At 41.6% G+C, this 26,177-nt stretch overlaps 1 protein-coding gene across 10 annotated transcripts in view; it reads right to left on the bottom strand.

The window, feature by feature from the left end:
• The window catches only part of LOC102229956 (R3H domain-containing protein 1), a 42,105-nt gene that overhangs the window by 4,936 nt on the left and 10,992 nt on the right, over positions 1-26,177 (bottom strand). For 7 of the 10 annotated variants that reach the window (XM_023329223.1, XM_023329226.1, XM_023329224.1 and 4 more), the window contains exons 3-22: positions 23,536-23,725; positions 19,545-19,562; positions 19,047-19,136; positions 15,240-15,366; positions 13,309-13,387; positions 12,251-12,310; positions 11,276-11,416; positions 10,962-11,070; positions 10,706-10,801; positions 9,736-9,761; positions 9,603-9,656; positions 9,289-9,521; positions 7,776-8,048; positions 7,350-7,480; positions 7,114-7,239; positions 5,281-5,613; positions 5,067-5,202; positions 1,833-1,990; positions 1,570-1,703; positions 28-131 (exon numbers count right to left, since the gene is read on the bottom strand). In XM_023329223.1, the coding sequence (XP_023184991.1) occupies positions 28-131; positions 1,570-1,703; positions 1,833-1,990; positions 5,067-5,202; positions 5,281-5,613; positions 7,114-7,239; positions 7,350-7,480; positions 7,776-8,048; positions 9,289-9,521; positions 9,603-9,656; positions 9,736-9,761; positions 10,706-10,801; positions 10,962-11,070; positions 11,276-11,416; positions 12,251-12,310; positions 13,309-13,387; positions 15,240-15,366; positions 19,047-19,136; positions 19,545-19,562; positions 23,536-23,685 (2,578 nt within the window). In that variant the 5' untranslated portion in view covers positions 23,686-23,725. The remainder of the gene's footprint in view (positions 1-27; positions 132-1,569; positions 1,704-1,832; positions 1,991-5,066; positions 5,203-5,280; positions 5,614-7,113; positions 7,240-7,349; positions 7,481-7,775; positions 8,049-9,288; positions 9,522-9,602; positions 9,657-9,735; positions 9,762-10,705; positions 10,802-10,961; positions 11,071-11,275; positions 11,417-12,250; positions 12,311-13,308; positions 13,388-15,239; positions 15,367-19,046; positions 19,137-19,544; positions 19,563-23,535; positions 23,726-26,177) is intronic. The other 3 variants (XM_023329225.1, XM_023329229.1, XM_005810192.2) reach the window with 3 other exon arrangements.

The raw sequence follows: 26,177 nt of genomic DNA, 5'->3' as shown, positions 1-26,177 counted from the left end.
GGGCGAGGGGTTTGAAGGCGCAGCTACCTCCGTACTGCTGGCCCGGGTGCTGCTGGGAGACGCAGGGAGACGAGCTCTGAGGAAACTGGAGCGACTCCATCACCGGGGCGGGCAGGAAACTCACGGTGGAGCTGGAAAACAAGACGGAAATGAATCCTGAGATGCTACATAGTAGAATAGAAAATAAAATGCTAACACATAGCCTAGCCTCAAATTCAGCTTGATTCTAATCTGTCTTCACTGCTCAGTTTGGGGTTTCTACCATTGAAATGGATTCTCTTTTTTATAACTGTAGTCAGCCTGTTGTTTAAGCAATGGCAGTGGAGGAAGTGCAGGAAATTACCAGTAATTCATAGCATCAAACTTCAGAATTATGTACATCACGGGAAAATGTTAGTGTTTCGATAAAGTTTAACATTTCAACTGAGTTTATACCTACAGGAAACAATCGTTTCTCAATAAGCAAGAGTCCAGACAAAACAAAATTATGAGAATAAAGTCATAATAGTACTTTATTGTCAAAATATTGACTTTATTCTCATATAATTTCGACCTTATTCTCGTAATGCTATGATTTTATTCTTATTCTACTTTATAATAAGAATTTATTCTTTATTCTTGCAATATCTTGAATATTATTAAATGACTTAATTCTCGTATCATTTCGACTTTATTCTTGCGTTATAACTTATGAATTATGACTTTATTCTCAAATAATAGTTTGTTTTCTTAGCTAGTTCTTAGCTACCCTACTTCTCTGTCGTGCCAATCCCTTCGTACGAAGCAAAGCGTAGATCAAGCGGCTGGTTCTTTCAGCGGCTGGAAAAAAAGAAATTCCTAAACATAAGGTTTGTCTCCAGGAGGTGTGAGAGCTGAGCGATGCAACTGAGTTTTCCATCTGGAAAAAGTGGCTCCCCGCTCAGCAAGCGAGCCGCCTGGAGGGACTGGTCTCCAGCTGGCGAGGAATCCGGCTGCAGGTGGACAGTCGGCCCCCGTGGGAAAACAAGCGAGCCGAACCGGAGCTGCTGCTGCTGCTGCATAAATCATCTCCTTGCTGACTGGCCTACAAACGCAGCCTCGTTTTCACAGCTGGGACGGCGAGGGAGAAAGTGACCTCCTTGTTCCACTGCGAACACGGCCGAGCTCGCGCCGTCGTCCCCGCAGATTGGTGATTGATTGGGAGCGCAGAGGTAGAAACTAATTACGCGTCTTGCTTTCGCAGGAACCGGCTGACGCTCTTCCAGCTACCCACAGTCGCCGTTCTCCAGGAGGATTGTGGTTTTTTCCTCCCTCATTGTGAACAGAAACGACCTTATAGCTCTGAAGCGCTTTGGGGATTCACTCAGACTTGTTAGGTCTTTCAGGAGTGTAAAAAACACCTTTCAGCACTTTTAAATTGCTTTTTGGAGATTGAGAACATTCACATGGAGGCAAATAAAAAAATACACCACCAAATGTGAGTTTTATTACTAATTTAAACTTAAATTAAATGTTTAGACAAAACGCAACGTCATTAAAGCTAATTTTCTTGTTAGATCATCGATCTATGGGTGTTTTTGTTGGTAATACCTCATGGTGGTGTGCTGGTTGGTGGGGAGCAGGCTGTAGCAGGGCTGCATGCCAGACACAGCCACCGCCCCCTGTCCTGGCTGGCAGGACACAAACACTGGCTGCTGGTACGTCTGCTGCGGAACAGAAACCTGCTGCACAAATTTAAAAAAATCTAATCAACCTCCACTGCTTCAAAGTAAACACCGATTTAGACAGACGCCCTCTTCAGTTTCTGTCTTGTGACATGAAAGAGGAAGGAGGGAAATTAATCAACAAAGTACCTGATAAGACTGCATTGGAGGATACTGGACCATCATGCCTTGCATCTGGTTGGCCATATTGCTTTGCTGGTTGCCAGTGAGAGCGAGGCTGGGAGTCGGCTGCACGCCCACTACGGTCTGGTAGCTGGACGCCGGGTTTGGCATCATGGCTTGGTGCACTGATGGCGAAACGACAAACACAAACGCTGTGACCCAACAACGCTAAAACCTGAGACAACTATTCATTCCTCTGAAGTTTTTTCACATTTTCATTTTAAAATTTTTCCACTTTTCCATCTGATTCTCAATTAGATTCAGATCTGGACTTTAATTGAGAATGTCGTACTTTGATTAGGCCATTCCAACATGACAAATACAGTACATTTAGAGTTGTTGGAAGTCTTCTCCAGCCTCTAGCAGGAAGAGAATGACGCTGCCACCACCATATGAAGATATCCCATTACAGTCACTAAAGCTTGTGGTTTTAAAGTGAAAAAAGTGACTTTTTAGCAAGATACAAACACTAAAAGGCCACATATTCGGCTTTTAAGACAGATTAGCATATAAAAACCCAAACAAAGGAACATTAAGGTTACTGGAGAGTGAGAACAACAGGAGAAGTGGAGCCGTTTCTGCTGAACAGGTTTGCAGAAAGTCGATATATTTGATTTAGCCGGGGGTGGCTCGAGCCTGCGAAGTGAGTAATCGAGCCAATCCTCGACAGGGAATAATAAAAAAAAAAGAAGAGAAAGAAAGAAAACTCTTCAGTTCAACCACACGCCTCATTTCAACAAAACCTATTTAGAGCGGATTGCACAAAGATGCTGCAAAGTCATAGAGACACTTAAATGTCAAGGTGACTAAAAGAAAAAAAATAATAAAAGGCGTTTAGAATTACTACTTTCCCCCTGTGTCCTACATACAGCGTAACCCAGGTGACAAAAGGGGAGGGCGTCCTTTTGTGAAGGTGTCTTTATGAGGCTGGCGCTCTGGGAGAAAAGTACAGCTAGACAATGAAAGAGCTGCGCAAGGAGCCGGGCGGCCAGGACTATTTTTATCCACCTTCACTTCCCCAAACCGAGCATGAAATGACCGTCGTATGAAACGCACCTCGCATTATTACGATCCAGCAGGCAGCAGATGAGGGCTGGTTTCTGCCCTTTTTAAAAAATATATATATATTCATAAAAACAGAGGCAATGAGCAGCTAAAATCAGTCAAAGAGAGCCCTTTTCTTGACTGATGTCGTGGAGGTAACGAGGCTTGGTGAAAGCGAGCTGCGAGGGGCTGAAAAAGAGACCGGTTCACTGTGAGATTCATAGAGGCCTCTCAGACAGCGTCCCGGCCCCGCATCCCGCCTCCCAGGTCTCCAGCCGTCTTGCTTTTTGTTTGAGGAGCGAGGAACAACAAATCTTTTACTTTGACTGAACCGGCTTCAGCTAGAGAAATGCTAACCTGCGCCTTCACCTCGGAGAGAAGTCTAAAAATGAGACAAACGTGCTGCAGGAAATGACCGTGACGGAAGTCACAGAGCTGGTGACTGACTGATGCAATTAAGCGCCAATGGCAACGGCCAAACCGCCTGAGAATTCTCCATGTTTCACGCGTTCAACCTCCTGTTCAACCTTTACGCTTATATGTTCGTTTCCTCTTTAATTAATGCAAAAACAGAGCAAAAAGGTGCCTCCTGTGTGCATGTTTTTAAAAAAAAAAATCATTCCACTGTCTCCGTGAAAAATAATTGCTGTATTCGCCTTTGTAGGTCAGTTTCATTTGTCCGCTGCCTATTCCCCGACTCCCCAGCAGGGAAGCCATATTTGCGGCCCCTTGCAGATGACAGAATAGTGCCGCAGCCACTTACAGAGACATATGTGCAGCAGCGTGAGAGAAAGGCAAAATGGGAGCTAACAATCCAAACTCCTGTGGTGAAGAAAGAAGAAAAAAGAAGCAGGAGGGGAATAAACCAGTGGGGATGCATGTGAAGCTGTAAAAAACAAACAGAAGAAGAAGAAAAAGCGAGTAATGTTTGTCCTTCAGCGGAGCTGTTGGACAGCGGCACTGCTGTGAAGGAACGGAGCGCGGTTCAGGTCTCCTGAGCGGACGAAGCTCAGCTTTTTCTCCTAGCAGCGTGAAGCAAAGGAGACGGCGATTCTTATTAATCAAAACCTCCTTTGATTCGTCTTCAGATCTGCGACACTAATTCAAAGCCGTGTTTGAACAATTTGGAGCTTTGGTCTCATCCTGAAACCCTGGTGTGAAATCAAAGAGATCATTTTTAGAAGTCTGTGCACCTGGGAGGGAGGGGAGAAAAACCTTAAAAAAGGGATTTATACTGGGAATACTTTTTCATATCTCAACCACCAACTTTAACATGTTGGGATTTTTTGTGACAGGAGAAAGTAGTGCAGGACTGTGATGCGGAGGAGCTGCAAACATTCAGCATCATGCTGCAGGGAAGCTGGTTGGAGCAAAATACAGGAGGACATCAGACTGAGGTGGCCTAGTCAAAGTACAGGCCTAAACTCAGGGTTGGTACCCTGATCCCTCAGTAAAATTATAGAATTTTTAAGGCAAGTTTTTAAACTTTTCCAGCACACACTAAAATAAAAATGTATTACTGTTATTAATAATGTTTTGAGATATTATTCTACATTCGGCAGCAAACTATAATATAACAATGTATGTTTTGAAATGTTTCTCTAACACAAACCCTAAACAAAACACTGATTAAACAAAAAATAAATGTTATCTAATGTTAAAAAACAAATAAGATGTTTAGTATTTAGTAAATTGAAACAATTTAGGTGATTATAAGTAACCTAAAAAACAAGAACAGCTCAGTCTGATTCAACTTCAGACAGCGAGAAAAAAAAAGGTGTCTGAAAAGTCTGTTTCCAACTGAAGATTGCACTTTATTACAAAACTGCAGTTTACTTTATACAGAAATCAAGCACTTTCCAAACCTTGAAAACACCTAATTGAAGTTCAAGCATCTTCAAGGATTCCAAGCACCTGCTGTAAATCTAATCAGGAATCCCTAGAAAGCTTTGAAAACTGATGTTCGCAGTTCAGCCTGCAGTTCAGTCTCCATTCAGTCTGAGGTAGAATTACTTTTAAAAGAAGAATGTGTATAAATAGAGATGCACTATTTTGTGTTGATCCATCACATAAAAACCCCAAAGTAACGTTGCAGTGTGGAGTTTGAATTTGGTAAAATGTAAAAGGAGTGGTGAAAACATGTGGAACTGGCTCTACCTTGCTGCTGGGGCAGGTTTTGGCTCTGAGGGCAGTTATAGGTCAGTGGGTTGAGCGGAGGTCGATACTGCGGCGGCGGCTGCTGCTGGTTGGAACACTGAGGGTGGTGAGCTGGTGAGCAGTAACACGTGGACATCTGCCGGAGACCCATAAAAGACAACTTCAACTCATTTCACCACAGAAGACGAAGAAGAAATGAACCAAAACGCCCCACCTGTTGCAACGGCTGCTGGATGTAGGCGTGTTGCTGGAGGAGGGGCTGATTTAGCGTGGGAAAAGGGGCGGGGCCCGCGTTGGAGTACGAGTGGTTGGGCGCCAGTGCCGTCGGGACGTGCTGACCTTGCAGCACTCCGGGGTGGCCCCCTAATGGTCCTGCCACCACGTAGCCGCTGACCTGCGGCGGTGGAGCTCCCTGCAGCACCACGGCCGACGGGTGGGTGTAGGGCAACGGGAAGTGGCGGCCGTCTGGAGAAGACACGCCGGCGCCATCGCTCGATGGCTGCTGCGACAGCGTCATGTGACCAAACTGGGCACTCAGGACGTCAGGCTGCAGAGATGATGTCGCGTTAGAGGCCTTAGAAAATCGATTATTCTATCAAATAAGGAAAATATTTAAGGTAATAACAGCATTCCTTTACTGAATCTTAACCAGGTGAAACTAAAACTAGTTTTGGCTAAACTATATTTTCAGACAACAAGGATTTTATCTTAAAAAAAAAAAAAAAAAAAAATTATATATATATATATATAATGCAGTTTTTGCTTAATTAGTGCTTCAATTTTGTTGTTCCTTTAGCAAATAGCCTTTTTTAATGAGTCTGTACACTTTCAGATGATTAATCAATTACTAAATTAGTTAATGATTATTTAACTAATCAATTAATCATGATTATTCATTTCAGCTTTAGAAGAATGATTCTTTATTTAGGCAACAAACTGATGAATTAAGCCTAAAAGATTACATTTGTCCCTGATCCATATCGCCACAGCAACCAAGTCCAGGTCACTTCTGACATGTTGTTGGAAAAGTCATGTTTTCAGTCATGGATTATTCAGAGCCAACATCTGGTGATGAATTAAATATTAATGGAAGTTTCCACCAGCATAATTAGCCACAGAGGCACGGCTTTCGCTAAAACCAGGTCAGAAATGAGGTTAAGTGGATTCATGATCCACATATGTGGAGAGGGGATCCGGCCAGATGCACCTTCACACCTCGGTGGCGCCCCCAAGCAACGACGTCTTAAAATACATTCAGCTTTTATTCAGGTAGCATAAATTCACACTGAAATTACCTTTTAAAAATAAATGGATTTCACTACAGCTGGACTTATTGGCAGCAGCCCAGAGCATCAATGTTTTGGGGGTGTCCACATTTTTTTATGTTTTTGAGTCACAGGGTCATTTCAGAAAAGTTGCAATAACATTTTGGGATTTTTAGGAATGTAAACAATATTTATTATTAAACATAGTATCATCAGTTGGTATCAGTTCATGCTGTAATTTGCATAAGTTACAGAATTTGTATTATGTGAAAAGGGCACCAAAATGGTTCCCAGCCCAGGAACCCACATCCTTTTAAATCCAGCCCTGCCACTAGGGAACATTTATTTAAAATGAAGTTTTTATTAGAAAATCAGCCTTCATTTTTCATTTAATTCATAATCCTTGACTTATTGTTTTTCTAAGACATACAGGGAAATGTCTATTGTCTACAAATCAATCAAACAACCTGGAGTTTGTTGGTAGTTGGCTGGATTATACCTGGATTTGCATGCTTCCTTTATTCTTTCAGCTTCAAAAAGCACAGATAAAAAAATGAAGACCTGGGTCACAGCAGAGCTGGAAACACTTCTTCTGCCGAACTAATCCTGACCCGAATTTTAATTCCGCGCCCTTTTATGCATTTATTTTTGTTGTTTTCATATCTAGTGGAAGTGAGCTGAGTGAAACCAACTCTCCGTGATCCAGGTCTGACAGGGGATGGAGCAGGAAGGAAAGGATTTTTAAAAAATGGAAGAAGGAAGAAGAAGAAGAAGTTCTGTACCACAGTGTATTGTTGGTTAGGACAGACGGGCAGGAACTGAGAAGGAGGAAGAGGAGGATGAAGAGGATAAGAAACTGTTGGGTTGTGGACAGGCTCAGAGGACGGCTGAAGAGGAGGATAGACTGGCTGAAGACGAACAGAGGGACAGGATGTCAACGTGGACGAAGGAGGAAGCGGTAAGTTAGTTATTTTAACTGAAAAACGATAAAGAAAGAAATGAAGCTAACGCCACCGACCTGTGAGTGAACGTGATTGGCCGGCTGCTGCACAGGGTTGGGCTGCGGCGGCGTCTTCCCCTGCTGTGGGATCCTGCCTGCAGGCGGGTTATAAACTACAGCGCTGCCGTCCGGGTGCATGAAAGGCTTGCCTGTCGAGACGAATCCACGTAAATAAATCAGACCAAACAAATCGCGCTGCAGAACGCTGGATCTGGTCCAGCCCGGCCTGCTGCTGGTGAAAAGTTCAGAACTGTGATGCATATTCACAGATCTCTGCCATCTGCTCCTGCGTCCTGATCAGAGTGAATTTTGTCGACTAATTTGACAGAATCTGAGTGAAGCCACAGGCCAGGCTGGAAATCTGCCCCCGGGAGTCATGAATTTACATCAGGAAAACTGGAAGTTACAAAACCGCGCGCTGAGGTCGGGGCCGCTTGTCCTCACCTGTGTGCGGGTTGATCAGGATGCTGCCAGGTGGAATCCCTGCCACGTCCAGCGGCAGCATGTAGTAGCCGCTCGCGTCGCCGGCGGACGCCAGCAGCTGGGAGGGGCCGCTCTTCGACGCCTCGGGATGTCCAGGGACTCTGGTGTCGACGGCGCGGAGGGGCAGGGGGTTGCCGGGGACGACGGAGCGCGAGGCGGCGGGGATTTGGAGGGACAGGTGGGGGCGAGAGAGAGAGCTGGACGAGGAGCCAACGCTGCTGCAGGATTCAGAACCTGAGGAGGGGAATTAAGAACAATCAGCTAATGACCAAACCATTAGCTAGCTGCTAATGAACGCCTGATGCTAATAATGCATCCTCACTTCTTAAGGCGACTGCTGATGATCCACGATGAATCTTTTTCTATAATAAGCTTTAATGGTTTAAGTCATAGATTGTTTTTAGGATTTTATGTGCTAGATCAGGCGTGTCAAACTCATTTTCATTTTGCGTCATATCAACATCATCAATGTTCTTAATGTTATGGCAGAATGTAGAGATAAAACCAATTCAACTGTTATTAAGTATTTATTGTTACATGTATCAGTCCCTCCTGGATTTCGCGATTGTTTCTAAAATATAAATTTTGTGCTGCTAATTTAGGAAAATTTTCCAAAGTAAGAAATACTGCCACCTGCAAGTGGGAGTCATCATCACTTAAACCCAAGGTTTTTTTTACCATTTCTGCAGAAAATTTGCAATAAACTCTATGGATGAGCACAAAAAATGCTGTTGATTTTGCTTGAATCTATATAATTATAAAAATTTGAGGGATTCGTTAATATAATTTGGCATGTGTAGTCTAGAGGGCCAGATTTGAGCAGCAACACACTGCTTCATATTAATCTGTTGCATTAAACAACACACCGAACATGACATTAACTTCCCGTTTTCCCGATAAATATCGGAAACTGAGACTTTAAGCTAAGGTGACAGCTGCTGCGGTCAGAACAGAGGTGAGGTGTCTGCTTTAATTTCCCTCCCTGGATGTGAGCGAGTCCAGTTGCTTCATAAACAACTTCCAGCAACAACAACAACAAAAAAAGTTTTCAGCAAAAATAAGAAATCAACAGAAATGATGTCAGGGAGAGCAGAGGCCAAAATCTGTGATAACTAAATAAGCCCACGATGCAGAGCGTCTGCTCTAAGCCAATAAAGTTACAGATGGATCATACTGTAGGGGTAAGCACTTGCTGCCTTAAATTTATCTCTCTAACATGCTTCCACTTGTAAATAATGCAGCAAATCGTCACGGTTAGCGTTTTATTCTGCTGCTGTGACACTTTTCCCCCTCAGTCTTTCCTACCACCAGGTTGAAGTGGGAACAGGTTTTGACAACAGCAGCAGAAACAAACATTTGTTCTGATATGATCTCTGCTGTCCTATTTCTTTTTTACTGTGAATAAATCTACCTCTAGTTTGAGAAATTTCTCGGGTTTAGGATGTCCTGAGGACGTTGCCTCCGTTTCCCTTGCCTGTTTTGGAAAGCTTGCCGGTGCTCTTGCTGCTGGCCGTGCTGTCTCCTCTGACCAGGCCCGGTGAGATGCCGCTAAAGCTGCTGGCCTTGGTGATGGCGGGCCGCGGGGCGAGCCGGTTGGAGCTGTCCGAGCTGTCCGTGCTGCTCCACGGCCGCGGCTCACCGTGCCGCGGCAGCATCTCCGTCTCGGAGCTGCTCTGGCGGCTGGCGCCTGAATGGCCGGCTCGTAACCTGGAAGCAGAGCGGAGTAACTTCAGAAGCAATACATTAATATATATTTATTTTTGGTAGGACAAAGCTTCTGGACCTAACCTGAACATTTGGCGCCTTTGTTGAGTGCTCAGCAACACGTGTTCCTCCTGTGCGCTGAAAAACAACGTTCCAACGTGACTCCGGTTGTAAAAACTGAGAAAACGAATCAAAATCATTTCAGGACGGAGATTACCTTCTATCTAGTAGGAAGTGTTCTCCCTGTGAGTGACAGAAAACATTTAAGCACATATTAACATACAAATCAATACTATCAGTTCTATAAATCTATAAATGTGGCTTCTGAGCCCTAGGGTTGAAACTATTAATCGATTATTAAAATAATTGTCACCTAATTTGTAATCGATTAATTGTAAACCGAAGTATAGACTCTCAAAAAGACCATTTGTTGAAAGAACAGTAAACTCAGTGCAGATATGAAACAAAAACTGTATAAAAAATATAAAGATTTTGCATTTAAGATGAAAATATCTGTGAGCCTGACCTGGGACAAATTTACTAAAGTAATGCTATGTTACTGCAAAAAAAGGAGGAAACAATTGATTTGCATTAGAATGTAATTAATTAAAGTAATTAAACGATTACTAAAATACCTGCAACTAACAATACATTAAAAGATGCAATAAACAAACATTTTATTGCCTAAAATTCAATAACATGATTCCTTTAGTGGACACTCGATCATTTGTAGCAAAGGGTGCATCTATTTAATTTTTAATGAGGAATTTGAACCTGGTGAAGCTAAAATGCCACTTAAAGAGTTCTGGATAGCACATATTTACATGGAAAGTTGTTTTTTTTTAAATCTTAAATGCAAAATATACATATTTTTGGAACAGTTTTTGCTTAACTGAATGTTGTTTTCAGCATATTGCTGTTTTGAGAGACTGCATACTCCAGCTAACGATTAATTGATTACTAAATTAGTTGACGATTTTTTCAATAATAGATGCATCACGATTAATCGTTTCAGCCTTAGTCCAAATCAGAACATCTTTGTGTATAAATCCATAAAGGCAGCGATGGTAATTGGTGGCAAGAAATCCACTGAATTTGCACATGAATAGATATGACACAAAGATTTGTGAAACATGAACACCCCCCCACCCCTTCACTCTCCACCCGCCTACACCAACAGCTCTCACATCATGTGCAAAAATCCTTTCTCTGGCTCGCTGGTACTCCTCCTCCCTCTCCTCCATCGATTTGCTCCTCTTGTCAGCTTTCAAACGCATTCGGATCTGGCAAGGACACACACGCACGCGCGCACAGATTCTTTAGCAGTCACAGATGCCAGATTGTCCCACTCTTCCCCAACATGTCAGAAATGAAAGTGACAGCTTGGTGAGGAAGAAAAAAAAAATATATATATACATATTAAAAAGAAAAAAGAAAGCCTACCGTGCTGTCTTCACGATCAAAGCTGGCGTTGTCTCGTTTGAGAATGTAGCGTTTCTGAAAATCGTCCGCCCTGTCATCCTTGATGTGCTCCGAGAATTTCTGATCGGGTCTGTTGGCGGGTGAATTCACAGGAGTTTTAGTGGCAGCTTAATTTATTACAGATGCTGACGGCTACATATGCTAACCCAGCAGCAGAGGAGGAAGTTCTCCGCCAGCTGGTTGGGAAAAGAAAACGAACTAGAACCGCCTAAAAGTGGTGCATTACCAACGTAACGTCAAGTAGGAAATAATAATAAAAAAAAAAAACAGCTTACATTCTAGTGTTGATGGTTTTGTTGATCACCACTGACTTTCCGCTGGGGTCCACGTTGTGATCCATGCCGAAGTAGGCGGCTACGCGATGCAACAGCATCCGGTGGTAAGACGTCATGGGGGGGAACTTTCTCTTCTGGCTTCTACAAGCAAAAACGGGAAAACACGCAGAGGTTAATGTTACAGAAAAGATACGACGGGAAGCTTACAGGTTTTGGAAACATTCAAAATAATCATGGCAGCAACTGATGGAAGACTAGTTTTCCAATTTTTCTCCCAACGTTCAGATTCAGGTTTGAGGTCCAGAATGTATCTCTTTAAGCTCGACAGCCAATCGGTTTTTAGCTTAGTAATGAAAATGGAACCAAACAACCATCTTATTTACTCCAAAAAACAAAGATTTAACAAATTGCTGCATCACATTTTCTGCCAGGCGAGCAGAAATGCTGTGATAATTGTAGTTTGGATTAACAGGACATATATTAGGTGACAAATCGGTTGATGAAACGGTGCAATGAAGCAAGTTAATTAGCAGCTAAAAGATAAAAAAAAAGATAAACACTGACCAATCAATCGGCCAGAATTTGCACATTTTTACATAAACATGTTTTTTGTGTGTGTGTGCCTTGAAAATGCCTTGAGGTGACTTATTTTGTTCTGAAATGGTGTGATAAACTGAACTGAATTAGGAAGTCCCTCTATTGATGTATTTATAGACTAAAAATAAACAGCTGGAACTTTTCTGAGTTGAATAAAACCCAGAATAAGGTCAGGGAGACGTTGTACTTTCTTGAATTTCTGATGCATTCAAAACTTCCACCTCCATCAAAGAACCTGCAGCTTTTTTCCCTCTTTTGTGTTTTAGTCTTAAGAGAAAAATCTATCAAAGGACTCCTGCTGAGTCAGCCTGGAAAAGCCTGTTCAGTGCATTTGTTGCTAAATAAACTAAATAATAAAAATAATAAGTTAAATCTCACTCATTATTGCTGATGAAATCCAAGATGTCCTGTTCCAACTTCAGCAGCATGATTCGATCCCTGAGAGGAAGAGGATATGATGCATTATGTAAACGTTCAATCCTTGCTAAACAAGTAGAAACAGCACAGAAAATGTTATATAATAATCCATCTATGCCAGTCAAAATTATTGAGTTTATACAACTAATTTGACCAAAAGATAAACACTAAAAACATTCAGTCCAACATCTAAAGTGCATCTATAATAAATACATTAAATACTAACTAAATGTTGCACAATTTGGAATTGACTTTTATAACACGTCTTTTAATTTAATCCAAGTAAATCCCAAAACAATACTAACGTTTGGAAATTCAGTATAATACAATTTCCAGTTTTACCATTTTGAAATTACAATGAAATGCATAATTTTCAATTCGATTTAGATATTTGCTTTGCACAAGAATCCATAATATCTTCAACCCTTCTACATTTTTCAGGCATTTTATCTAACAGACAAACACAAGTGTTAAAATAATCACAATAGAAACCACCAGACCATTACATACATTTGTGGGCATTACCTACATTTTAATTCAGACCCTTTAAATCTGCTACCCAAAAAGAAAATGTGATCTAATTCAATCTAAAACATAAAAAAGCATTATTTAGCTTAAATGAATTTATGATCCAGTCCAGACTTTTTTAAACATAATTTTCGACACAGCAATTCCTAAAGAAAAATATTAGCTTCTATGCTATCAGCTCTAAATTGTCACAAATCTGCCTAAAATCTGAAATTTCTTAATTAATAAATTCCCATGTTGAACTTCTGGGCTACAAAGTTTCCTTTAAAATGGACTCCGGTTGGATTTATGACTCCCATGATGCTTTGTTAAACGTAAGAAGAGGAACATTAAGTTATAGCCAAGGGGAATTCACTCACTGGTGCAATCGAAGCAAAGTGAATTGACTTCACTGCAGACAATTAGGATTTTAAATGCTTCTGTAAGCGGATCATTAGACACTACAGATGAACTCCTTAATGGGGGGGGGAAGAGATGTTGCCGCTTCTTACCTGGGGTTGCTCTTCAGCGTGTTGACGAGGAACTCATGGAGGTCTATGCCGGTGGAGTCAGTGTAGTCCTGACTCGAATCTAACCAGAAAGGACACAACGTACATCATTTCTCTAAATTAGTTTCTAGTAAGTGTTAACTTCCACTACTAATGAGACATCTTTGGCTAAAACGGGATTAACTCCGGGGCAAAAACTTTTCATGGGGGAAAAAAATGAAAAAAGGAGGCTGCTTCTTGAAGTTGAACGCTGTCAGAGCAGCCGTTTAAAAAAGCGACGTTCCCAGTGAAGGAACATGCCTCGGCGGGACCCATCGGAGGGAGTTAAGGGACACCACAGCTCGTTCCCGTCTGTGGGTGTCTGCTTTCTATAATTGGAGGCCGCCTCATCAGCGGTGTTGCTCCACAGAGGGAAGCAGACACCTTTCCGCGCCTGTGGGAATCCATATAATTGCTTCGCACCTTGAGCTTTTTGGCAATTAACTGAATCGCGCCAATTATCAGCCCATAATGAGATATCGCTTTAAAAAAAAAAGAAAAGAAAGAAAGGAGACGAGCTTTTGGACAAACTGGAGGGACGGAGAGCTAAAAAGAAATGTTTAGGACTGGTGTGTTCCCCCAGTGACGAGGCAAAAGGATATAATTATTAGAAGGCTGTAATTTGCTGGAGTGACACAGATTATGTGATTAGTATCATTAAGGCTCTCGGCTTCATCTCAATGCCGCTGAATCTTATCAATAGCAATAAAAAACAACTTATATCTACGTATGACATCCAATTCTGGACAGGAAGTAAAGCGCATGGATTATTTTTGGCTCTTTTTTCCAAGTGAGCAATGTTTATAAATGAGGTCTCAGGTGGTGGCGATGTAAGGAAATCAAAGGCGTTAATGGAAACTGTTTTCCTGACTTCAGTCGTGGCGCGTCTTCATCAGGGAACTGGGAATGTAAAACCAGATGCGCACCAGTTTCTACCTGCATCTCTACAGATGTGCAAATTCTGCACAATTCTGACAAGTTAGACTTAGACTGACTTTATTGTCATTTTGCATGTACAGGGTGTGTACAGAACGAAATTTCAGGACAGTGTTTTGAGCTTCCAATGTTCCATGATACAAGTATCAACTTGTAAGCAAAACTAGCTGAAGCCAATGAACAGTGATGTTTAATGCAAAGCATGAATGAAACTCACTACCACAAAACATTAAAATACTGAAAATATAACATACAAATAATTTCTTTTAAGAGAAGGATGTGTGTGTGCATTTATGAATGCAGGAATGTTACTGTACATGTGTGTTTTATGTGCATAGTACATTAAACAAAGTAGACATAATTTTAAATCAAGGTTTAAATTTTTAACATGTATAAAAAAATCTAGAATATTTACATATTTTAAACTAAAGACTTTCTTTAAAAGTGATGAAAATGGAATGTGTTATTTTAAATCTTCATCTTTCTATTTTATGTAAATTGAAACCAGGAGGAAAATTACAAGTTTATTAACTATTTCTCATTAATAAAGCAGTTTTGGTATAAATAACTGCAGCACGATAAAGTGTGCTTCTGTCACAAGTTGAATTATGTCACTTCTCAAACATAGCTTCGTTAATAAATGTGTAATTAGTCTTTATTCATTTCAAAGCAAAATTTTAAGAAAGGCAATACACTTTCCAAAAAATCAGTTTAAAGTAAGAAATTCAAATAAAATAATGATTTTTCAGTGAACCTTGTTCATCTGTGGGTATTTACGTGGAAAAGCACATCACCCCCAGAGCTACGTATGGTGGAGGAGGTGTAATGCTGTGGGCCAGTTTCTCAATTTCATTCGACTTATTTTTGCCCTTAAACGCTAAGACTTTAGATTGGTGTGAAAGGAAGATATAATCTTCCAAAGAAAGACGTTTAACTTCTGGTTTCTTTTCATTCTTTACCTCTTGAGAGCATTTTTCTCGGCGCCTTCTCCGATTTGTCCATCTTGTCGCAGCCGCCTTCTTTCTCGGCTTGGTCCTTCGCGCCGCGCTCCTCGTTTTCGAAGGCCGGAGGGGGGAGGAATCCATCCTGCTCGGGGAAGAAAGAAATTACATTCCCGTCGACATCTGTTTTACAAGGTCAGCTCTTTGTGTGAAAGCATGGGTTTGATTTAAACACTCGGATAAACTAAAAATACCTTCTAACTGAAAGTGCAGCGGTGTCAACGTTTTTCAAGAGCGTCAAACGCAAAACGTGACCCCCAAGGTCTTCTGTGTATGACAGACAAGGCCTTAATTTGAAAAGGAGGCATTCAATAAGAGCGTGCTCTTGCCTCCGGTTCTGGGTTAATTAGACGACGGCATGTGCTACAGAAGCCTTGGCGAGACACTTAAACTCCTGGTTTATCACTAAAACAAGCGATAATGCGCCTGCGTCCTCGCATTCCAAATTGCTATGGCAATTAATCTTCAGATTAGCTTGTTTTTATTAAAACCACCTGAATAATACATGAATCTGGAGCCTAAAATTAAACAACGCTGCAGATTTCGGTCCAGAAAATCCGACAGAACGAAGGGGGGTTAGCAGTAATCCTGCGAAAAATCCAAAGAATCGGGAGGAAAATCTTTTTCTGTAAAAGATGGCCTCAGTTTGACTCGAGATGGGCTCCACTTTGCCGCGCGCTCGCTTTTCGACTCAGAGCTGTATCTGATTTGCTTTTCAGGCACTTCGACAAAAGCTGAAAGGGAAAAAGCTGAGAGGTTCCCGCTGCACTGTAAGTGGATTAAGCACAAGTCTGGGAAGTTAACATCAGAGAGTCTCTGGGAGGCTGCGTGTGTGGCGTAAAGGGAAAAAAAAAAAAAGTGAATGAATTTAGTGGTGGGAGAGCAGATCATAACAGAAAAGGAAAAAAAAGGTCAGGAGTTTGATCCCTGTAACAGCTGCGCAGCAAGATAATGAGATGCTGCAGAATGTATATGAAAATGTAATATGCAAATGAGAGATGTGACTGACTAATTGCCTGTGTGAGACTTGGAGAGCTTTGGAAGTGACAGCAAGTTTGTGCGCGCTCGTCAAAGCAAAGGATTTTTTCTCCCCTTCCCTTCCTCTTTCTCTCGCTCCATGCGAGAAGCGCTGATGTTTGCTACTTAATGCCACCCTCCACATCGGCGTGGAAACCGTCGGGCTGATGTGCAGCTGTTGCGAGCTGCCTCATTTGTTTCCTGACATCCATTTTACCTCGAGATAAAGGAAAAAACAGCGGGAAAATGATGGTCCTGCGAGTGTGTAATGAGCATGCTGTCAAGTCTGAAACAAAAAAGGTATGGCAAGCATTCAGAAGCCCCTCTGTTCCCCCACACCCGACTACGGTTCAGGGATCGGAGCTGACAGCCAGGTTTCTCAGGACTCGGACAGCCTGTAAGCCCTTTGTTAGCTCCTACTTGACGGAGGAGACAGTAATGTGAAGTGGTGAACAATGGAAAACCGTCAGATGTGAAGATCATAGAAGATTGATAGAGAATCAGCGCTCACAGTGCTGGATTTGTACTCCACTAATGTTTTTTTCTCTCCTCCTTTATTGCGTTACCTCAGCCCTCTAGGTTAGTTTGTCGCAGAAGGAGTTTCGACCAATAACAGAAACGGGTGGAGGAGGGGGTGAAGTGTGTGTGTGTGTGTGTGTGGGGGGGGGGGGTATAAGGAGTATTCAATTAAAGCGCTCCACAGCTCTCTGCAGCTGACGTGCGGAAATTGTAATTTCCCCGACATGATTGATGGGGGTAATACAGGACGTCGTGTGAGTGCAGACGACGTGAGACTGCAGCGGGAATACCGCCGTGCCCTCCGGTCACAGGGCGCGCTGCTGACTTGCTTTGAGACGCCACGGGACGGGACTCACCTGTGTGGAAATGTGTGTGCGGGGAGTTGTGCAGAGCGCCGTGTAATGGGAGAAGTTTGATCGGTGGTGAGGTGGGGGGAACTTCGCCTGGAGAAACGACGTAAATGTAGCATCGATTTGGCGGGGTAACGGCCGGCGAGGCGAGCCGCTGGAGCCCGACGCTCTTTTGTTTTGATGATGCTATGGTTTCATAAAGCGGCCGCAGACGGGTATTTAATCATAGCTGTCAGACAAAGGCTGCTAATCAAGCGTCAGCGGTCTATCTGGCCGGTTTTAATGAGCCGAAATAAATTCATGATCCAAGGTCAGCACTTTTGACTTAGGCTGGGGTTTATAAGAAAACATCTGCAAGGTGTAAGAACTTCCAATGATCTGACTGAAGTGTGGACACCTTTAAAACTCAATTTATTTTAGCACCTTTTGATTTGATTTCAGCATTTTGGGTGTTTGGTTTGATTAGTGATCAAAACTGCAACATTTGTCACACTTTCAGCTGATGCGGTTCTCTTTTGCACTACGCTGTGTCAAAGAATCCAAACTAATTGAAAAATCAGTTCCCCTCCTTGCCTGTGGTGGCGCTGCATTGAGAACTACTGAAGGAAACTACACCAAAACATCAGAAGATCAAATGAGTGCAACTTCCTTCTTCACAAAAAAAAAAACAAAAATGGACTGGCTTCAGATTTCTGCAGTTGTAGGTTTTTCTTTTGTCTTTGGTAAAAGACCATAAGATATTTTTCTCGCTAGCGGTAGTTTGTGTTTGTTTTGGTTGTATTTACCAAAATGCCCTGTGCTACTGTCCACTTCCTGCTTTTGGAACGATTTCCAGACTATTTGCAGTTACTTATGCATTCGAGCCGCGCCAGAATTCAGCAACCCGAGACCGAGGTTTGTATGCAGACCAGAGTTTACTTCTTAGGTCTTTATTTGAATTCAATTGCCTCCCCAGGGTATTCATTTTCTACACAATATTAATTTGTTAATGTGAAGATCTGACAAGTAGCAGCACAATTCAGCACCATCGCTGGTCTAGAGTCATCTCTGTGGCTACAGTTTGATCATTTTGACCATAATTTTTGCAAAATAAAACAGAGCTTAACTAATCAGGAGCCTAGCAACCACAACATATTACAGTAAAGACAATCAGCTTTTTAAAACGCTTTGGGTATTCAAAATCAAATTAGGCATATTTTCTCAATTCAGGCCAAGTGTTAAGGAAGTCAACACTCTGAATCAAGGTGTGGAGGTTCTTTTCTTTTAGTCGAAATTATTAAAAGTCAAAAATGACCAAAAGTCTCATAACTTCTGAAATTGCTAAGATATCTGTGCATAATCATAGAACCATCAAAAGGTTTGGTTGAAAATAGTAAACAAGGTCGCAAGAATCGTGTTGAGGAACAAGAAATCAAGAAGTTGTGGAGAATCAAGCATGAAGCAACCAGGAAGCCATTATCTTCCAGTTCCGTCATATTCCAGATCTGCAACCTACCTGGAGTATCTAGAAGTACAAGATGTTCAGAGCTCAGAGACGTGGGGAAGATAAGGAACCTGACCATAACCTTAATCCATCAGATGACGTGTCCAAGCTGAGCTAAGAAATATCTGGAGACAGATTTTTCAAAAGCTTTATGGATGAAATGAGAATCCTTGACGGACTTTCCAAGCTGGAATTCAAACATCAGTGGATATGATTCAAATTAGCCAGGTGTAGCCATACCACATATTGGGTTTGAGATTGGTGGAAAAAAAAAAGATGAGTAGTGATGAGTACCAGAGATACTGTACGACAGGTAAAATAAAAACCCTCCCAAACAAATACTCAGAACAACATCTATAACATATATAGACTGGAGTTATTCAGGGAAATTTTTACCTGAGGTGCAGCAGAAGGTTCAGGAATAGGGAGAGGAAAAGATTCTTCGCACACTGCCAGGCTCCGCACCAGCTTTAGCCTGGTACTGGACTAATGGGGGGAAGGATGCAGGTAGGTGGGCACAGTTAGAAACCATGCACACACAAATGCATCAATATTACGCATCGATGACGAACGATGGTCCACAACTGCAAGCAAAACGCACTTTTCAGCGAGCGAATGTATTAACTGATCTATGAACTGCCAAAAATGAAAAAGAAAATTGAATTTCAAGGGAGAAATCGAAGTGGCAAACTCAAAGAAGTGTCCAAGCTAGTCTCCCTGTGCATCTCAACATATAGCTGTGCAAAGGATCTCCAGACGTCTGCGGCAGCACACACAGACGTCTTGACAGGAAACAGGTGTACGGCTTCAAACGTGGAGAAAATGAACGCCATCCAAATGCACATGAGACAGGATGAAGCATCCTACAACATGCAGGGTTCAAGCGAGTCATACCTTGGAGTACTTCACAGGCTGTCCAGAGGTGAGAGATGGGGGGGAAACAAGTGTACAAAAAACACACAATAAAACACAAACCACACAAAGTTTGAAGGCGAATAGAGGGGCTGCTAGTGAAGTGAAGGATTTCTGAATTATACATGAATGCCCTAGATTTCCACAAAAAGGCTTCGAGTGACTTAAACAGTTTAGACAGGCAAAAAAGAAAGGATGTAATGCTTTTTTCATGCGTGTGTCAAGAACAAAGACATTAAGAGGGCAAAAAAACAAAATTAAGTGACACTTATCTGTGAAATTAAAATTTAAATTCTCTTTGAAATATAACATCTCTAAGTGCAAAAGAAAATCTGCCCCAACATTTTAAGGCGACCAGATTCTGTGTCCGTACTGGATGATGCTGCCACCACCATGTTTCATAATGGAGATGGCGTAGATGGTGACGTGCTGTTACTTGTTAGTTTTGGAAAAGAAAAGAAATGCACATTAGGGCTGAGAAATCAATCACTGAAATTACCATCAACTCCTTTGCTGGGCCTTTAACTGGAGAATAAAGGCCCAAGGTTTCCCCTAGTGTATTATAAGCCTGGCGGGTCACCAGGCTTTACTTGTGCCCCACTAGGCTTAGCATTGCTTTTTTCTAAAAGTCTTTTGCATTTTTTAAGACTTTCTTAGTTAGTGTTCAGGTATTAATCTTCCAATCTTTCAATAACACATAATTATCAAGTGACATTTTCAATTTTCCTGTCAACTTTAAACATTTTTTAACTCAAAAACATGACGGGCCGCTGGATGGATGACCGCCCTAGTGCCCAAACACTTGGCCATTTGCCAAAGTAACTCACATGCAGCTGTAATTACGCAAAAACTACAAGATTAATGTACATTTCTTTTTTTTAAGATAAAACAAACTTCATCTGGTTCAAATTCTGTGAAAAATCTCTTAAGCACTTTTTCCACTTCCAATTAAGTAGATAATCCAAAAATAATCAACATATCAGCCCTACACTGTACTAATGTTAAGCAGAAAAGGCTGAGCTTTTCATATGCTGATGTTAGAAGTATTGATAAAAATAATCAGGCATTCATTTAAGAAATGCCATTATTGCTTTTTAGACAATAGAAAGTGAATTTATTTGCATCCATAAATGAATTTCTAATATTGTATCATAAACGCTTAAGTGGTTAAGTGAAAAATTTGCATTATGTGCCAGTGTTTTGTTTTTTAATTTGATTAGTCAGAATAATTGATAACTAAAATAATAGTCAGACCCGTAATGCACATTTCCTCTTTCTTTGGCGGGTGAGGTAATGTTTGAAGACACTACACTCCCTTCAGGTGTTTGGCTGTGAGACATTTGGATCAGTGTTTGCGAGTAGCCGCCATGTGAAGCGAGCGCTCCTGTTCGGGATGAGATGCGACACAGGCCACCCATCGGCGTGCGAGACAGCTTTATGCGCTGCTGCCTCTCTGTGTGCGTTTCTGAGAAAACAGAAGGCGACTCAGCGGCACGCAGGAGAGTGGAAGGCAGAGAGAGGGCCTCTGCTTCGTAATCCCAACATGGATCCTTACACACACACTCCTCTGTCCTCCCACTTGTCCTCTAAAAAAAAAAAAATCAAAAGGACAACCCCTCCTCCTCTCCATCGGCGAGCTCGAGGGGCAAATAACACCTATAAAAAATTGAAATGGGCTGCTGTTCGCCTGTGACCTGCCGCGCCCCGCTCTATATCAGGTGATACGGATGCAGGGGAGGGCGAGGGAGCGGGCTGGGACTGTGAGCGCACCGCTACACCGGCTAATTGAGCGGCGTGGGGCCGGAGGGGAATGAACAATGCCGGCAGGAGATAAAGGAATGGGGAGGGAAAAGAGGGAAAGGGCTGAAGTCAGCAAAAGTGGGGCGTGCGCCCGGCCACCTACCCCGCCGCTAAGGACGGAGCAGGAGAGCTCGGGGCAGATGGCGACAAAGTCATTCCGACGTACCTCCAGTGCTACTTTCCTACAACCGTCTCCTTGTTTGAATTGCTCCTATATTTCTCCCACTGTGAAAGCCTGAGGCGGTTAAACCGATGCAGCTGTGCAAAGAAACGGGAACTGGTTCATGAGCTGCTGGAGAGGTCGGACACGAGCAGACCGCTGGAGCTTCTTACATTTTCTGTCAAGTTACATCCACAAACCAGCATAGTTGTAAAGTGGAAGGAAAATAATATGTGGTTAAAAAACAAAAGATGAATAATGGTGTGCTGGATATTTCCAATACTTTTACCAAAATATTGTAAATTGGACAATTACAATACATAAATATTACGGCTACACCCATATATAATTTTTATATTGTGATGTCTGATATGTATTGTATATATTTCAGTACTATTTTGACACTTTTGGGGAAAAAATAAACTGACTGCAACAAGAAAAAAGTTAATATGGGTTGTTCAAATCGGCCCAGTTTGTTTATCAGAGCGATACCAATATGTTACGGATGTCGGTGCAAGAATATTTTGCATCCCTAATTTATATTATTATAATCAGAAACCTGTACAGCTGTAAAATGGAAGGAAAATAATATATGGTTAAAAAAAAGACACATCTGAGAGGTGTATTGTATATTCACATCTTTTTGGATAATTTTTTCACTTCTTCCCAAATTTTTCCAAATCAACTTACTTGGAAATAAGTTGATTTGCTGGACAATTCCAACACATAAATATGGTTGATCCAAACCACTCCGTTAGTGTGGTAGCCCAAAAAGGGCTGGTCAGAGTGTGCTATATTATTATTATTATTAATATTCACTTATTTGAATTAGTTTATCACATAAAAACAGCCAAAAAATACATCCCAGTTTGTGGTTTTAATGCTACAAAATGTGAATGTTTGGACCTCTTGCTAGAAAGTGACCAGTAAATCCTGCCACCTCTGCGACATTTCCCTGCACTTAATCATACTAACTGGAAAATGAACAATTTCCCCCACAATAACATCATAGCTTTGTTTTGCCATAACACTACCGACGCCTTTTCACCTTCCTCCTGTAATCCCCCTCCTCTCCTCGCAACCTCGCCGCCCATCTGCCTTCCCCTCCACTCTCTCCTGCTGCTCCCCCACATGCTGGTGTCATTCTGTTCCTCAGGGTTACAAAGAAGCAGGAAGTTGGTAGATAAGCCAGGATTTGAGCTCCAGATTATCTGCCTGCCTGACTCTCTCTCGCTCTCCCCGCCGTCTCCAACCACAAGGCCAGATTGGCCTGAATCCTATTTTTAGGGTGTAGCCAGAGAGAGACGATTGTTTTTGCCTTTAGTGGATTTTGGCTCTTTGAAAACACTTAAGAGGGATTTCACATTGTTTTACAGGGTTTTTTGTGTCAGGGAGGGGATTTAGTTGTCTAATTCAGTTGGCTCCTGTTTTAATTTGGGAAATCAAATTAACAAGTACAAATTTCATGAAGTCCCAGTGCACAGTGTTCCAGTGACATACACCTAATTAATTAGCAGTTTTACTGAAAGTGATCTCAGCTGTCCTGAATCCCCAATAGATCATTCCTTTAGTGTCCTGATCTTTCACAATTGATTCGCAGCAGGCGTACGTCATTGAATGTCACAGACTGACCTTAGCAGTTAAGAAAGGGAGAGTCGAGGCCCTCGTTATTATCTCAGATTGTCAAATATTACAATTTTCTGAAATTATTATTTTTTTTCCCCCTCTCCCTTCGCCGGGGAAAAGCTTGAATGCCGCAGGTGACAGGAGTTCCCCCCGGGCAGTGAGGGGGGATGTGGAGGGTTTTGACGTTGACAGCTCCTGAGTTTTCATGGAAATGAGCACAGAGAAGGAGTCAAAATGTTTGCCGAGGCTGACATGTGTCCCCGGCTGCTGGGAGACTTTCTCAAAGTGACACCTGCTTTCACACTAGTGCTCAATCATGTCATGTATGAAGGCGCCGGCCACCGGTGCTTTCCCGCCGTCTCGCTCGGCTCCGGCGTAGCTCATTACCTGAATGTCCTTATTGTTGCTGCCATGTTCTTCCTTGCTGCCATGGCTCTGGTCGCGGACCTCATGCTTGGCGGCGTTGTCTCTGGTGGGCGACGCGGCGTCCTCGGGAACCTTCATTGTTTCAGCATCCGCGATATCGGACATTCTCATCGCAAAGTCTTACTGGGAGATGCTGGTGAATACTGGGAACCTAAGAGACGGGAACAAGACACTGTTAAAGGTAGTTTCCCCTTGAACCAGTGATATTCGTTTAAGCCAATTGTTGTAAGCACAGAACAGTATATGCTAGAGTTTGCCAACCTTCAATATGATGAACTAAATTATAATTTTTTTTTAAATGCAGTGAACTTTAACGGAGATGCACTTATCAGGTGGACTGACCAGCTGATTCCAGTTTTGGTTAGTTCAGAAAAGTACAACACATTCAGACTCTTGTGTTAAATTTCTACAATTAAAAGCAACAACAAATCCAACAGATAAGTGATTGCTAGTTCGAAAAATAGCCAATTATTTTAATATTTAACTTAACCAGCCAGAGCTGAAATAGAAAATATTTTGATATTGGCCACCTGACAGGTACAGTTCTCATCTTTTTCTGAACCAACTTTTCTTTTATCCTTTACAGTGAGCAATACAATTAATTTTGCTTATAGCAATCTCAATTACAAAAAAACTCATGAAAATACGAAGTGCTTGTTTAAATAATGAAAAAAAAACACTATTTTAGTTCATCAACATGGAAACTACTGACAAATGAAACTTTTAATCTTTTATTATGAAATGTATCCAAACTGCCTGCTCCCATTTTATCCACTTATCACACTTTAACATGTTTTGTTTCGAGTTTAGTGAAATCGAGATAAATGTATGAAACATCTGATGCATAAATAGGGATCATTTTGTTATTCCATTAATTTTATTTTTGCCAACGAACCTGCAGCCAAAGTTTTTTTTGTAAACTGTCAATTTGTTACAGTTCATTAAAAGAAAAATCTGAAATTCACACTGGTAAAAACCGAACCGGTGCAAGTTTCCCCTCAGCATTAGGCTCTGCAGAAAGAAAATGTGTCAATTAATTTGATGCCAAAGCGGCAGTCTATGAAGTGATAAATTAAATTATTCATATGAAACCAGCCCCACAGTGGAAACATCTGTTCTCTATCAGTCCACATGTTTGTTCCCATGTACTTATGGGTGTTTACTCTGCTGTTCTAGTAGCATCTTAACAAAAAACAGAGCTGCAGTTCTGCCAGAGTAATCACTCTATTTAACACATCTCTGCCACACAAGAGGCTTTTGATTTGACCTCCAGCTTGAGTTTTCATTGCTGGATTAACAAAAGTGTTACTGGCGTTATTAATGGTTTTCTCCCTGAATGGAATCAGGACTAAATTGGCGACGCCTCCTTTTGACAAGCAAGAAAGTTTCTAACAACAAGGTCGCTGCTGCAGAGGGTAGAACAAAGAAAAGGGAGGCCGCTGATGTCACCAACACAGTCTGTGGTCATCAGTCACTACTTATTCTTCACAGGCTCACAGCTTTGCAGCTGTTCAGCTTCAGACAATGGACATGACTGGACGACACGCCGCAGGCGGACAGTTTCCCTGTGTGAGAAAATTGATTTGGATGCTGGTGTGTGTTAGCAAGGCATTTGGAAATCAGCTCTTTTGAAAAGGTTTCTTTTTTGAAGGTATACTGGAGTTTTACAAAGCAAAAATTGCTCTAAGTAGTTACAGTTTCCAAAATCTTGATAAGACAAAATAAATATACCGAAGTGATTGGAATTTTCTGTGGAAAATTAAAGGAGCGCCACCTAGCAGTCTTATTAAGGTAACGCTGTACAAAAGCAACAGCTAGCAGGTATAAGGTAACCGACCGCAGCCTGGTTGAATAAATATATAGACCAACATATTTCAGGACACTAGCCTAGTATTGCTTTAAAACATATAGAGCATTTTGTGGAATAAGCACTTAAACAGGAATTACATTTAAACGTTTTTGTATTTTTGCATCACTGAATATACCAAACCAAAAAAAACAAAACAAAAACAAACATTCATCTTCTTGTTACTGTAAAGAATGAATAAATATATATATAAATAAATATAAATGTTCTTGCTAATGCCATCAGCATTAAAACAAAAAGGAAAATATTAAATTTATAAATTAAATTAAAGCTAGCATTTCTGCCACAAGCCCTAGCAACAGCAACAAGAAAAATTATAATTCCATATTTTTGTTTTACTTTTATGTAAAAATTTCCTCTAGCTTATCATATATTCTAAATGTACTACTAATATTATCGGTCATAAAAATTAGGAACTACTTAAAATAATTTCAAACTTGTATTCTCATTTTGCAATCCAAATAGGACAAATTATAAAAACAGTCAGCTGCTCTGATGTTTCGCCAATAGAAGACGACACGTTAAACGTCGAGCTTTAAACTCAGCAGGATTTCCAAAAAGAACAACATGGCCGCCGATTAGCCAGCGGAATCCGCCTTGTGCCATTCTAGGACTCGTATTCGACGCCTCCGTGCAACGCCACGACCTTCCCTTTTGTTGAAGTCCTGGTGTGAGCTCATCCTGCTGATCTGCTCTTTTAGCGTCAGCCCCATGCAGGGGAGAACATACACACAGA

Source organism: Xiphophorus maculatus, chromosome 24 (genome assembly GCF_002775205.1).
Source record: "Xiphophorus maculatus strain JP 163 A chromosome 24, X_maculatus-5.0-male, whole genome shotgun sequence".
NCBI classification, from domain to species: domain Eukaryota; kingdom Metazoa; phylum Chordata; class Actinopteri; order Cyprinodontiformes; family Poeciliidae; genus Xiphophorus; species Xiphophorus maculatus.
The sequence above is the reverse complement of the archived record's forward strand: the minus strand, read 5'-3'. Positions and strand labels throughout refer to the sequence as shown.